This window comes from Myotis nattereri, assembly GCF_964212035.1.
Source record: "Myotis nattereri genome assembly, chromosome: 3".
NCBI classification, from domain to species: Eukaryota; Metazoa; Chordata; class Mammalia; order Chiroptera; family Vespertilionidae; genus Myotis; species Myotis nattereri.
In genome coordinates, this window is record NC_138077.1 from 127,445,635 (window position 1) to 127,458,974 (window position 13,340).

Consider the following 13,340-nt stretch of genomic DNA (forward strand, 5'->3'; position numbering starts at 1 on the left):
AGAAATCCCTATTTTGGCATTGAATTTGTAAGGACCAAGTATTTATTTGTCATCACTGCTTAATAAAGGAAAGGAACACATCTTTTTCTGAATTTCCTTATCCCTTCAATGCCTTTCTTTCATGCTGTTAAAATGTATCACTCTTCTTGGAATTGTCTTAAACTATTATTTGGGGATCTTGTAGATAATTTTAGGAACCTCTGCAATGTCTCACACTTAATACTCAACCCTTTCCTTTCCTTTCCTTTCCTTTCCTTTCCTTTCCTTTCCTTTCCTTTCCTTTTTGGCTTCTCATCCCACTCTTAATTTGCTGCAGGATATCCTTAAAATTATGAACTGGGGCAAAAATTTCAAAGTGAAAAATCAAAATGAAATTTAAGAACCATGTCATATCAGCAGCAGCCACCACACAAGAGCTAGCTTGCAATGAGGATTTAGTTTTTGCTGGGCTTTGCAGACATTAGTAGCTCAAGCATCTGGCAACCGCAGGAGGTGGGTGTGCCTCCACGTTGCAGAGGCAGAAACTCCAGGCACAGTGAGTCTAACTTTCTCAGTATCGTAGACTGTACAACCGGAAGTGTCTGGGCAGGGAGTGGGCTCCAAGTCTGCCCCACTTCAAAGTCTTTTTGAAGTTAATGATATGTGATCTGTCTTCCCCCACCCCCAATCCACCCAAAACAGTGTGAAAATAATAAACATGGAAAGGAAATGGAAGTATTATGAGAGTACTGATTCCAAAGCTCCTGGGTTAGGACAACAATGAAGAAGCAGAGGGAAGCCCTCTTTTTAAAATTTGTAGTTAAAAAAACCACCCTTTTCTGCTCACTGTTGGGATGGGAATGGGTAGGGATAGATGTGCTACCTGATTGAGCTTTGGAAATAGGGGAAATGAGGTGGGTGGTAACATCTTCATATCAGTCTTTTATTTGACTTTGTTTTTCTTCAATTTTACTAAACCAAACAAACATACATTAAGCACCTTCTGTGTGCAAACTCTGTGTTGTTAGGTGCATTCAGGAGTCGAAGGTGTGGGACTATCTGTGGCGCTTTGATCTCCAGGAGTGGGGAAGACAGGTGTGTAAATAGTGGAATGAGGGCAGAGGTGTGTGTGGGAAAGCTCAATAGAGTAGGCAGCATTTGCTCTGTAACTTCTGGAGAATGGTAGAGTGTTTAGTGAGTCTTGGAGCTAGGGCATTGTCCTTAAATGAAGAAGTTAAAATATTTTTTTACAGATACTGCATTTTTTTTAACTTAAGATTCTTTTAAAAACTCAAAATAGTATATGTGAAAATGGTTTGAAAATTATAAAGAGCTAAGCAATTGGTTTTAAGATCAATATTAGTGCATTATCTAATTATATTTCCAACAAATATTTATTGAGCTTTTCTGAGGCCATTATTTCATGAACCTGAGTGCAAAACGACACGATACCATTTCTGGCATTTATACAGGACCCTACATTGATGAATGGATAAAAGAAAGACTGGAGAGAGAGAGAGAGAGAGAGAGAGAGAGAGAGAGAGAGAGAGAGAGAGAGAAGAGGGAAGAAGAGGGGGACAAAGATAGAGATGAAGGAAGGGAAAGAAGGAATCCAATGGTTGAGAAAGTATATATACAAAAGAAATACAGAGTTAGGTGGTATGGGCTAAGGGTCTAATAAACAGAATAGATTGTTATAAAATTACTTTTATAAAACAAGGAGAGTAATTATTATTATTTAAAAATATTTTTGCTTTGTAATGCTGCATGCCTCTCTTCAAAATAATTGTCCTTGTTCTTTTATACTATTCTTGGTAACAAGTGTTAAACTAATGCCTTCAGATAGCTAATTTTGGAGTCATTTTTAAAGAAAAGAATGTTACTTAGAGGTGGTAAAATAAAACACACAAAGCTCTATAATATTGTTCACATGTTCATGTGCTCCATCCTTGGATTAAAATCCAGAACGTGTTTTCCTTTTAGCCACAGACAAGAGATCTTTAGGCAATCTGTTGGAACCATACTTGTTTAAACAAGTCTTAGAAGGAACTTAAGAAACATGAATCATTTGTCTTTGTGAGTTTGAAGATAAAACAGAATTTCAGAAAGTTAAAAACTTTTAAAAGCAAATGTTATTTTTTTTAAGGACAGCTTTTAATTTTAGCTTAGGAAGTCAATTTTTTCATTGATTTGGCCCAAATGAGTTTCTCTTCTCTTCTCTCCTCTCCTCTCCTCTCTCTTCTCTCCTCCTCTCCTCTCCTCTCCTCTCCTCTCCTCTCCTCTCCTCTCTCTTCTCTCCTCCTCTCCTCTCCTCTCCTCTCCTCTCCTCTCCTCTCCTCTCTCTTCTCTCCTCTCCTCTCCTCTCCTCTCTCTTCTCTCCTCCTCTCCTCTCCTCTCCTCTCCTCTCCTCTCCTCTCCTCTCCTCTCTCTCCTCTCCTCTCCTCTCCTCTCCTCTCCTCTCCTCTCCTCTCTCCCCTCCCCTCCCCTCCCCTCCCCTCCCCTCCCCTCCCCTCTCCTCTCCTCTCCTCTTCTCTTCTCTTCCCTCCTTTTCTTTTCTTCTCATGCCATCTTTCATCTTCATGCCACTGAAATGGGATTTAAAAATTGAACTTCGAGTTTGTTAGTTCAATCCTAACATGGATTAAAATCTCTGCAACCCTAACACCTATATGTACCAACACTGAAAATTTCTTCAAGGCAAGAGATTTTTAAAATCCTTACACTTGTTCAATAAGTTCATTTATTTAAAAATTATCTTTTCACATTTGATAGAATTTTGCATTTTCCTAAAGTACACTCAGTATATGAATTGAAGTGGAAACTTACTATCATTAGACAGAACATAGACTTTTGGATTACTTTCAAAGGAGGAATGAGTTTTATAAAATAGAGTTATAGAAAGCAAGAGCTAGAGAAATTTTAGATACCGCGTAGCCTAACAGATGAAAAACTGAGGTCTAGAAAATTTCTGAGATTAAAAAAAAAAATCTAACATGTAATGAGGTCAATAAAAATAGGATGTGACTTACAAATTTTCAAAAGACACACAACTTACAAAAAAATGCAATGTTCCCTGAAGCAACCTCTCGTGGCTGTCATGCTGAAGAATCCAGCTCTGCACAGTGTTGGGTGTCTGACACCCGACTGACCCCCTAGGTCAAAATTCTTTCTCTCTGCACTTCCTCCTTGATTTGAGTGCAGCCAGTTCTGTGTGGGTTCTTCAATGGGCTGAGGCAGCAAACTGAAATGTGAAGGTGGGTTGTCTTTCCCTCAGTCATTAAACCTCAGGGCCTGTGTCTCCCTTCCTCCATTTCATTTTGATGACTGAGCTCTTCAAAAGGTTCCTCTCTCACCTAGGCAGCTTCCAAAGGGTGTCCTTAGCCACTCTCAGACTGAAGTGAGATTCTGACAGATGAAAGACGGGAGAGGTAGGTGTTGCTTTAAGGACCAGACACAGTCTTCAGAAGTTATGCATAAGATGAAATTCGGTTAATCAGATCATAGTTTTCTGTAGACAAATAGCAATACCAAAGATTCCTCATTACATTGTTCTAACACGTTAGCTTTCCATTTTTTGACCCTTTCAGGGATTACATTTTTTGTGCATTCAATTCCTCTTTTCTACATAGTTATTAATCTGTTTACTAAAATGTCAAGCAAAACCCATAGGGTTTTCATGGATATCAAGGGCATGTGTGATAAACTTATGCAATTCCTTCAGTAAGCATGAATAATTCTTTTTAGTATTATTAACAGCATATGAAGTTTGTTTGTTTTTTAAGTTCATATGCATGAGAGTGAGGGGAAGCAGATAAGATGACTTATCTTAATAGACATGTCAACTGCTCTCTCTAGAAGTAGGAATGTCTTCTAAAAGTTGGATGGAACCAAAAAAAGAAAAATGTGGAAAGTTCACTATTTTAAACCAACCTTTAATTGCCTCACCTTTCTTTTTCCTGGATACAGTTAAGTGTCCTGTAACTAACTACTCTAGAAACTGGGTAAAAAGAAGCTGGTGAGTTTTATATTTTGTTGTCAAAAGAATTTAGTCATAAACTGGCTTTAAAAAGACATATGTACACTTTGGTATATTCATTCACAGCTGAGTTGGTCTCTCTTTCTTAAAATACATTTTTATTTTGGAATAATTTTAGATTTATAGAAGAGTTGCAAAGATACTGGAGAGTTCTCATACTCCTCACCCAGTTTCCCCCATCTGCCTCTGCCTAATAGCTCGGTTTATGATAGTTTTGCAGGAGTGCATATTATTAAATCATTTAAGAAGCTTGGACTTTCCATTATGCTAAGGGATAGCCCTTTCACTTATGTCCTAGGGACTGGCAATCTTTGTGGGAGTTACCCTGTAAACCAAATAGCTGAACAGAATTACTAAATGTTTCAGAAGAAAGGCTACTCTCATCTCCCTTCAATGAAAGAAAACAAATGTAATTACACAGGACCTTCCTAATCCCTTATCCATCCTAAGGTTCTCAATGAGGTTTCTGTATTTCTGAAGTTTTTCTCCTGTCTCTTGAATTTCTCCCCTCTATTTTATAATAAGTACATTTTGGAACGTGTCCTGGTTCTAAGTCAATTGGAATTTTGTGCAAGTTTAGACAACCGAAGCAATCCTGTTTATATCTCAGCGGGACAAGAAGTGTGCCAGGTTTCCCGTGTAATTCTGAGTGGAAGAAAGACTGACTGCATTCATGGGGGGTGTGGTGACCTGGTTTTGATAGGTGGGCAGTGCAGGCGGCACATCGGCACATCGCCTGGGCCTGCCTGGAGGAGCCATGTCATCACCTGGGAGTGGTTCCCAGGGAAAGCTTGGGCCCTCACCCACACACACTCAGCTAGTGCTGGCTTGTTGGGGAGCCTTGCTTGCAGGGAGGGACCACATGGGTGGTGGAGAGAGAAAGTCGATGAGTGCTTCCTGATGTGAAATGACACAGAGTGAGGCCTGGTGGGAGAAGTTCCCATGTTCTTGTGATTTTACCCCAAGTATGCATAGCACAGCCTGTGTTTTTCAAACTCTTTTTTTCAAACATTGAAATTCTTTCTTTAAAACATTGACAGACATACCCACCCCAGACACAGACACAGACGCACAAAAGAGAAAATCCCGTACATGAAACGGGCATCAATCAGTTTCATCTACAGGCGGCCCTGGCCAAAAGCCTGGGTGGCTGTGACGTCTCACGAGGGACTCAGGCCTCTTGTAGCCCGTTCATGAGGCTTTTTCCCGATCATCAAACAATAATTTAATATGCTTTAAATCTGTCTTAAACTGAACTATAGTAGGCTGTGCTGCGGCATAATGTATCCAGGCAAATTAAAAGTCAGACTGTGTTATTATACCTTGCTCTTTTTACTTACATCTGGTGCAAATTAAATTCCTGTAATGTCTTTCTTTAAAATATGGAACATCTATGATCTTTCTTCTTAAGCACCACTGTTGTTTTAAGGTTTCTATCACACCTCTTCCAGAAAAGTGCTTCATTTGACATGTACATGTGGATGAGCATCATTGTAGAGAAAAATATTCTAGGATCATCTTGAAAGGAAAAGTGGCTTGTTTTTTGCATTAAAGATGCTTAAATATCCATCACTTTCTTCACACCATTATTTCTTTACTGCTGTTTTCTTTCACTGTGATTACAGAAAGTATTTTCGTTGAATAAGCTTTTCTCTTATCTCCTACTATTTCCTATAGCCAGACTTGCCAGTAACACCTTTATGCTCTGAGGTCTTCCCCCAGGGATTTGGGGGCTGGGCTTTATGGATATTGGGGGTCAGAGGGGGGGGGGTGGTGGTGGTGGTGGTGGAAGGGAAGCAAGAGGTGTGATAGAGAAGCTGCCAGAAATGTGTTTTTACAACTCAAAGGAGTATTTCTGGGTTGGACCTTGGACCTGGAAAAAAAAAAAAGCATACACACACACACACATATAAATAACTTGGTGTTAAGGTCATTATTGAGCTAATTAGAAAAATTTGAAAAAGTTCTGTAGAGTAGAAACTAGTATTCAATCCATTTTAAATGTTCTGATTTGAGAACTATACTGTGGTTATATAGTTGAGTATCTTTATTCTTAGGAATTTCATGCTGAAATATTTTGGGTTGAAGGGACATGACTGTTCTCATATGGTTCAGAAAAATGTATAAATGCACTTACATACAGAGAGGGGGGAAAAAGGTTACTCAGCAAATGTTAACAATTGGGGAATCTGGGCTAAGGGACTGCAGGAGTGTTTTGACTCATTTTTGCCACTTTTCTGAAAGTTTGAAATTATTTCAGAATTGAAAAAATCATTCATGCCTGCTTCGTTGTGTTTGTCTCATCAGTCAAACCGGAACGATATCCAGGCACCAGAACCAGAACACCATCCAGGAGCTCCTGCAGAACTGCTCAGATTGCTTGATGCGGGCTGAGCTGATTGTGCAGCCGGTAAGCTTTCTCTTTCTCAAGTATCACCCACGCCCCGTTTTGTTCCCGGTTGGCTTACTCTCCTCGCCCTCACCTGTGCGCCCTCACCTGTGCGTCCTTATTCACTGCCCGCCTTCACTCAGTGTTTGGAGATTATCTTTTCAAAACAGACGAGATAGCGATGTATATCTTCTTAACCTGCTTGTAATGTTGGTTTAACAATGGGAACCAGTTTTTACACTTTTTTTTTTTCAACAAATGTTTGCACTGCAGATTGCAACAACCTGTTGAAATTGCAGCAACCTGTTGTCATTTATTTTTTAATACTTTCTTTTCCTAGAAATGCTGTATGTCACTGCATTGTGATGTACACCACCAATTTAATAATTTTTTTTTTGGGGGGGGGAGGAAATAACCATATTGTAAAAACAATTTTATTTGAGAAACTATATGTTAAAATAAACTATTGAAATTTGAGGAAAAAAATGGTAACATTTATGAAAGCCTTATGATATTCCTTGATGTTACTGAGAAAGCTATAATCCCATTGGAACAAGCTTAGAAATCACGGGTCCCATGATGCTCTTCCTGTTTAAAGTGTTTATTTTAAAAGATGGTAATATTCACATTAACTCTGAGTTTGCTAAAAACAGGCTAAAAATGATGGTGCCAAAGCCACTTTTTCCATTCCTTCCCAATTTATAGTACCTCTTCAGTCTCCTTGATGCTAACATTAATTAATGCATGGGCTATATCTGGAATCTGGCTCATCCCACAGGACCCCTGCTAAATAAAAGAGGGATTAATCAAATGAATTTATATATCTCTTTCAAGACTATCTTAATGTTCTAATTTCTTAATTTTAAATAAGGCATGGGTTCTTGTTCTGGTTTATTTTTTCCAGTTATAAAGACAACTTTAATCCATGTAAAAAGGTATTTGGGGCTCAGCAAACCAACTTTGTTCTAGTTCTGGCTGTTTCAAGTACCTGATTTGAAATACACACCTCTAAATGTTCACGTGAAGTATGGAGTTTCCTCAAAAAATTAAAAATGGAACTTCTGTTTAATCCAGTGATCCTACATCTGGGAATATATCCTAAAAACCCCAAAACACCAATCAAAAAGAATGTATGCACTCCTATGTTCATAGTAGTGTTATTTACAATAGCTAAGATTTGGAAACAGCCCAAGTGCCCATCGGTAGACAATTGGATAAAGAAGCGGTGCGACATTTACACTATGGAATATTATGCAACTGTAGAAAAGAGGGATCTCTTACCCGTTGGGACAGCATGGATGGACCTTGAAAATACTATCCTAAGTGAAATAAGCCAGTCTGGGAAAGACAAATATCATATGATCTCATTTATTTTTTGGAATCTAATGAACAAAATGAATTGATCAACAAAATAAGATCCGAAGCATGGAGGCATGGAACAGGTTGATATACCTCGATGTGGGGTCGGGGGGACGAGAAGAGATAAACCAAAGAACTTAAATACTTACATGCATAACCCATGGACATGGGCAATAGGGTAGTGAAGACCTGGGGGGGGGGGTGAGTAGAGGCTCGGAGAAGAAAGGTAAAGAGGGGAGGGGGGATGGGAGATATCTGTAATACTATCAGCAATAAAAAATGTATTTTAAAAAATGTTCACATGATTCCTTTACAGAAAGCTGAGCAGGGGCACTAGGGACTTCACTTTGAACACATTCACACCCAGTCCTGGACAGTTTGCGATGGCTATGGATACATTTTACATGTATTTCCACAGATTTACATAGCATTGTGTTCTCATATTTATATGCACTGAGGCGCAGTGATGTCAGGGAAATGTACCATGTCCACTAACACTTCTGTTCAGAGAAATAAGGGTCATTTGGCTGAAGCCGAATGAAAGCAGCAATTCCAAAATTCTAGGTCAATCTCATGTATGTACGGCACTGAAGCATCAGCCTTTCTATGTGAACAGAGGAAGCTTCCTTTTTTAAAAAAACCTTTTTATTGCAAAATAATTCTAGATTCACAAGAAGTCTTGGGTACCCATCACTCAGTTTCCTCCAAGGTGACATCTCACATAATCAGTGCATCATCCAAACCAGGAAATCCCTTGTCTGAATGCAGTGGGTTCTAGAGAGTTTTCTTTTTAAGAACTGAAACATTTTCTCATAAGATGCAGCAAAAGTTTAGTTTGTGTGTGAAAGACCTTAGCCAGTGTAATGGCGCCATGTTCTTACCTCAGAAATATTCCCATTAGCTGAGAGTTGTGTGTAAATATGAAAGATAGGCATTTAAGATGCAGAAGAGAGGGAAAGATCAGCAATCTGTAAATACACTTTTACAAGCCCAGTGAAGATTTAAAGTATGGTCCACAGGTTTTGGCTAAAGACCCTCTCATGTCCTTTCTTTTAGGAACTGAAATATGGAGATGGAATACAGCTGGCTCGCAGCAGAGAACTGGATGAGTGTTTTGCTCAGGCCAATGACCAGATGGAAATTACGGATAGCTTGATCAGAGAGATGCGGCAGATGGGCCAGCCTTGCGATGCTTATCAGAAAAGGTATTCCCCAGAGAGCACGAATGCGGGAGAATGTCACACAGCCAGTTCCACTCAATCTTGGGACCCAGGTCTTCTCTTGAAAGAAGCACCGATATTCACAAGGACAGGCTCGCTTATTTGGTATTTTGCATCTTTATGTCTCTCTGATCCAAAGTGACTAAAATCACCACCTTCATCTTTTGTGGAATCACAAAGTTGCCATGAGAATTGAACAGACCTGCCTAAGAGTGTGTGTATTTTGAAGAGCTGAGTTCATTGTACCTCTCTTGAGGGGACAGCAAAGGCCTTTGGCACAACACTTGTCTTCTGAGAGTCTGATAGCAAGTCAAGCTCAGTTTAATGAAAACAAAATTGAGAGTCCTAGAGTTGGAAATGCAGTTTGAAGCAGAGATGTGCAGCCTGATTTTGCTCTCAGGGTACCTGGAATTTTGCTCTCAAAATTCCCACGGTGAAACTCATGAGAAAGCGGAAGTTGTGGCCAGGTTAGGCAAAGCCAAGGCATGTTCTATGATATTTCAGGCTTTGAGTATCATAATACCCTGTATTTATGTTTTTGTATGTGATCAAGATTCACATCAAGTGGTAGAGAAAAAATATTCTTCAAATAAAACATTTGTGGCCTCTACACTGACACAAAGGAGACTCAGAAAAGGGGTGTTTTCCTGGGCTGTTTCCTGTGCGGGGATAATTGTCTTCCTTTCCTTTCAGACTACTGCAGCTCCAGGAGCAAATGCGGGCCCTGTACAAAGCCATCAGCGTCCCTCGAGTCCGAAGGGCCAGCTCCAAGGGTGGTGGAGGGTACACCTGTCAGAGCGGCTCCGGGTGGGATGAATTCACCAAGCGCCTCACCAGCGAATGTCTGGGGTGGATGAGGCAGCAGAGGGTGAGTAAGCAGCTTCCAGAGGGACACGGGCTGTTCTCAAACGTCCCAAGTCTGTAGGCCAGGGGTATGGACCGGGCAGGGGCAGCCCTGGCAGTCAGGAGCACAGTGGGTGTGCTGGCTCTCAGCTGGCAGCAACGACTTGCTCCTTTTGGAATTTTCCTCCTATACAATTTGAAAGTGGGCTTCTATTTTGAAATGTATGAAACTTGTCAGTTCTTTACCCCTGGTATGGCTCAGAGAATTAGCCTTATTGCTCTATAGCCAAACTTTACCACACAGGTAATATTTGACAGGGATAATTTAAGTAGTAGATTTTGACTATCTAGCTCTTTCTGTGCACAACCGGAAAATCATCTGTTGTGGGACTTCATGTGCTAGCACACTACACTGATCTCCTTGAGTGGTAGCTGATCTCCTCTGTGTTGCTGATAGGTACTTAAAAAACAAAAGAATGTCGTGGAGGCTCATTTAAAATATTAACAAAATTGAAGGAGCTGGAAACTGGCTAAAACTGGATATTCTGGTTTGGACTCACTGGCTGCTCACCTCATATTTTGAAGTGTCAGCTGTCTTGTGCAATCCCAGGTCCCTGTGTGTGGGAGTAAAGTGAAGTCATGGCAACACAAGGGTGCAGAGCCTTCCCGAGAACCGGAGTTTCTACAAAGTATTTTTCAATGTTAATTACTATTTTGTTGTTTTATGTGGTAATTATGCGCTGTAATGAACAGGTGGCAGTAGAAATGTGCCATAATCAGGTCGATGGGAATTTTATAATGAAAACCTGCACTAGTGAAGCATCCTTCTCTTGAGAAGGTGGATATGTTAGAATGATAAGTTGCGGGGAGATTGTTTGTTGTGCAGTGTGGTTGTGGTGGTAAGAAACACTGCTTTTATTACTCGTTCTTGGACCAATTTAGCAGTGGTTCGAAAATCTCTTGACAACCTAAAATTTTTTGTATGTGTATTTTCCTAAGTGGTGAGGGCTTAGGGGACTAAATAGTCATTTGTTACTTTTTCTCCCACTTATTATAAGGGCTATATAACACTATTACAGGAGGTAGGATAAAAGTTAAGTTATTAATCCCTGATACCTAAATACAAGCCTAATTGCATGTTTTCAAATTCCCTTCTAATTTTTTTTAGTTGAGGTATAATTGACATACAATATTATATAAGTTCCAGATCTACAACATAGTGATTAAACATTTGTATACATTGTGAAATTCCCTTCTAATCTCTGAATACACATTTCTTGAGCATTTTATAGGTATTGGCACCATGCCAGAGATTATCGTTTCAAAAATTATGTTCCATGGCCCTGAAAATGAATATTATTGAAGAAAACATATCCAAATGCCAAATTTTTATGCAGAAAAGAGTAGGATTAAATACTGCGTTTGAACTGTAATAAAATCCTGCTCAGATAGGACTGGGGAAGGGGTGGCACTTCAGTACCTGGGAAATGGAGAGGTCAAAGGAAGGCTTAATAGGACTTAAGGATCTGCGATGTTAGGTTAAACACCTTTGAACCAAATTATGAAACGTCCAATTCCCTAATTTCTTTTTCCTATGACAGTTATGTAAAATGACAACTCGGAATTTGTCATTTTTTGTATTCATGTTGGGTGTATCTTTGTAAGAATTTTTTTGTAGCAAAGGCTCAACATTTAAAAATTTTGGAAAATGGCATATTACATGGACTCAGTTGTCTGTCATGGAGTAGGGAGCCTTTCTAACAGTGGATGAGCCATGCTTTTCAGATCAGATGGCCCCTGTGTTTTCAAAAGAATGTGCAGTTTTATCATATATTGCTGGTTTGCTCTGGGATTCATTTGGGCCCCTTTTCTCTTATCCCTCTTTCCCAAAGCATAGTTTGCATTCTTCCTCTCTGTCCCAGGAGACTGAGCCACAGGGCCCAGCTGATAAGGGAACAGTGTCCCCAGCAGCACAATGAGTAGGCAGTCACACATCTCCTGTGCCAGGCTTTTGTTTTGTTTCCCCGATTTGTGTTTGTGCTGATGGACCAATCAGATACTATACACAAGGTTGGTAATGAGGGGCTTGAGCAGGAGCCTGGTCATCTTATCAACTTCCCAGTGCACTCACCTGTTTCTGTTAAACCCAAAGTGAGCTGTGGGAGAGAAGGGTCAAAGTCCTGGGTAGATTTCAGTTGTCTGACTCTGAAATGGCTCCCCTTTCTGAAAGCCTGCCAAGTATGTTAGAACACGGATGTGGCGTAGAACAACATGTGTTATGTTCTTGCTGTAATACGAGCCTGGAATGTTTGCCCTTGGCATGTCTTGGAGATGACACAGGTGATTTGGAAATGTACATGAGCTCATGCAAAAGAAAGATGAGATAATAGTCTGGCCACAGTATGAAATTTGTGGAACAATGTGTTTGATTCTTATTATGGGACATTCTTAAATTTGAAGCGGTGGAGACAAAATAGGAAGTTAGATTTAATTTTTAAAAAGCTAATATAAATCCACAATCTCAATGTTACCAATATTAATTGAAGGTCAGGCATTGAGTATTTGTTGTAACTTCTCTTTGAAATGGGCCATAGGTAGTTTTGTATCCTGAAAGGTATCCAGTGAATGCTGAATTTAAAGAGTCAAACAAATTATATTAATCAAAAACAAGTTAAAGAAAAACAACAAAAAATACTTTTAGGTTACCTCTTTAGCTTGGGAAGTAGTATATGGTTGTTTTGATGCCCATTTTAAAATGACTAATCATAGAAACTTATCAGTATTTTATGACATACTATATGCTAGGTGTGGCACATAGGTATTGCACACACACACAGGTGCACACACACACAAACACACACACGCGCGTGCGTACATATGCCACTTGCATATGCACATGTAGACTTTTTTCTTCAGAGGACATCATCTATGCTTCAAGGATCTCATTTATGAATCACCTCTCAGCCCATCTTGAGCTGGGGGTCAGACAAGTTGAGGGAAGTATTCGGCAACCCCTCTTAGCTGTTTGGAAATCCCAAGCCTTTAAAAACATTTATTTTGGTTTCAACATTGAATATTTCCATCTTCAGTTTGATCTGAGTGGATCTATGTGTGACCCTGGCACTCTGACCCCTGATACTGTAGGTAAGGTGTGTCCGATGCACAGGATCAGAAATGAAGGGCACTCTCTCTCCCTCGGCAGGCGGAGATGGACATGGTCTCCTGGGGCGTGGACCTGGCCTCAGTGGAGCAGCACATCGCCAGCCACAGGAGCATCCACAATGCTATCGGAGACTACCGCTGGCAACTGGACAAAATTAAAGCCGACCTGGTACTTTGAAATGTTTCACTTTAGAGTCTCCAAAAAGCATAGTGAGGGATTGTGTAGTTACTTGATCCCAGCCAGTTCTGTCTGAAAAAATAGTCTATGATTACTTTCCCAAATGACTGGAAATTTTTAAAAATCCCATCTCATAAATGGGGAAGTAGGATCAGATAGATCTACCAGAGATTG

At 40.0% G+C, this 13,340-nt stretch overlaps 1 protein-coding gene across 1 annotated transcript in view; it reads left to right on the plus strand.

The window, feature by feature from the left end:
* Window positions 1–6,403: 6,403 nt before the first annotated feature.
* Window positions 6,404–13,340, plus strand: part of DSP (desmoplakin) — a 30,491-nt gene continuing 23,554 nt past the window's right edge. The window contains exons 1-4 of the mRNA XM_081086430.1: window positions 6,404–6,425; window positions 8,820–8,968; window positions 9,677–9,851; window positions 13,029–13,157. Of these exons, the coding sequence (XP_080942556.1) occupies window positions 8,898–8,968; window positions 9,677–9,851; window positions 13,029–13,157 (375 nt within the window). The 5' untranslated portion in view covers window positions 6,404–6,425; window positions 8,820–8,897. The remainder of the gene's footprint in view (window positions 6,426–8,819; window positions 8,969–9,676; window positions 9,852–13,028; window positions 13,158–13,340) is intronic.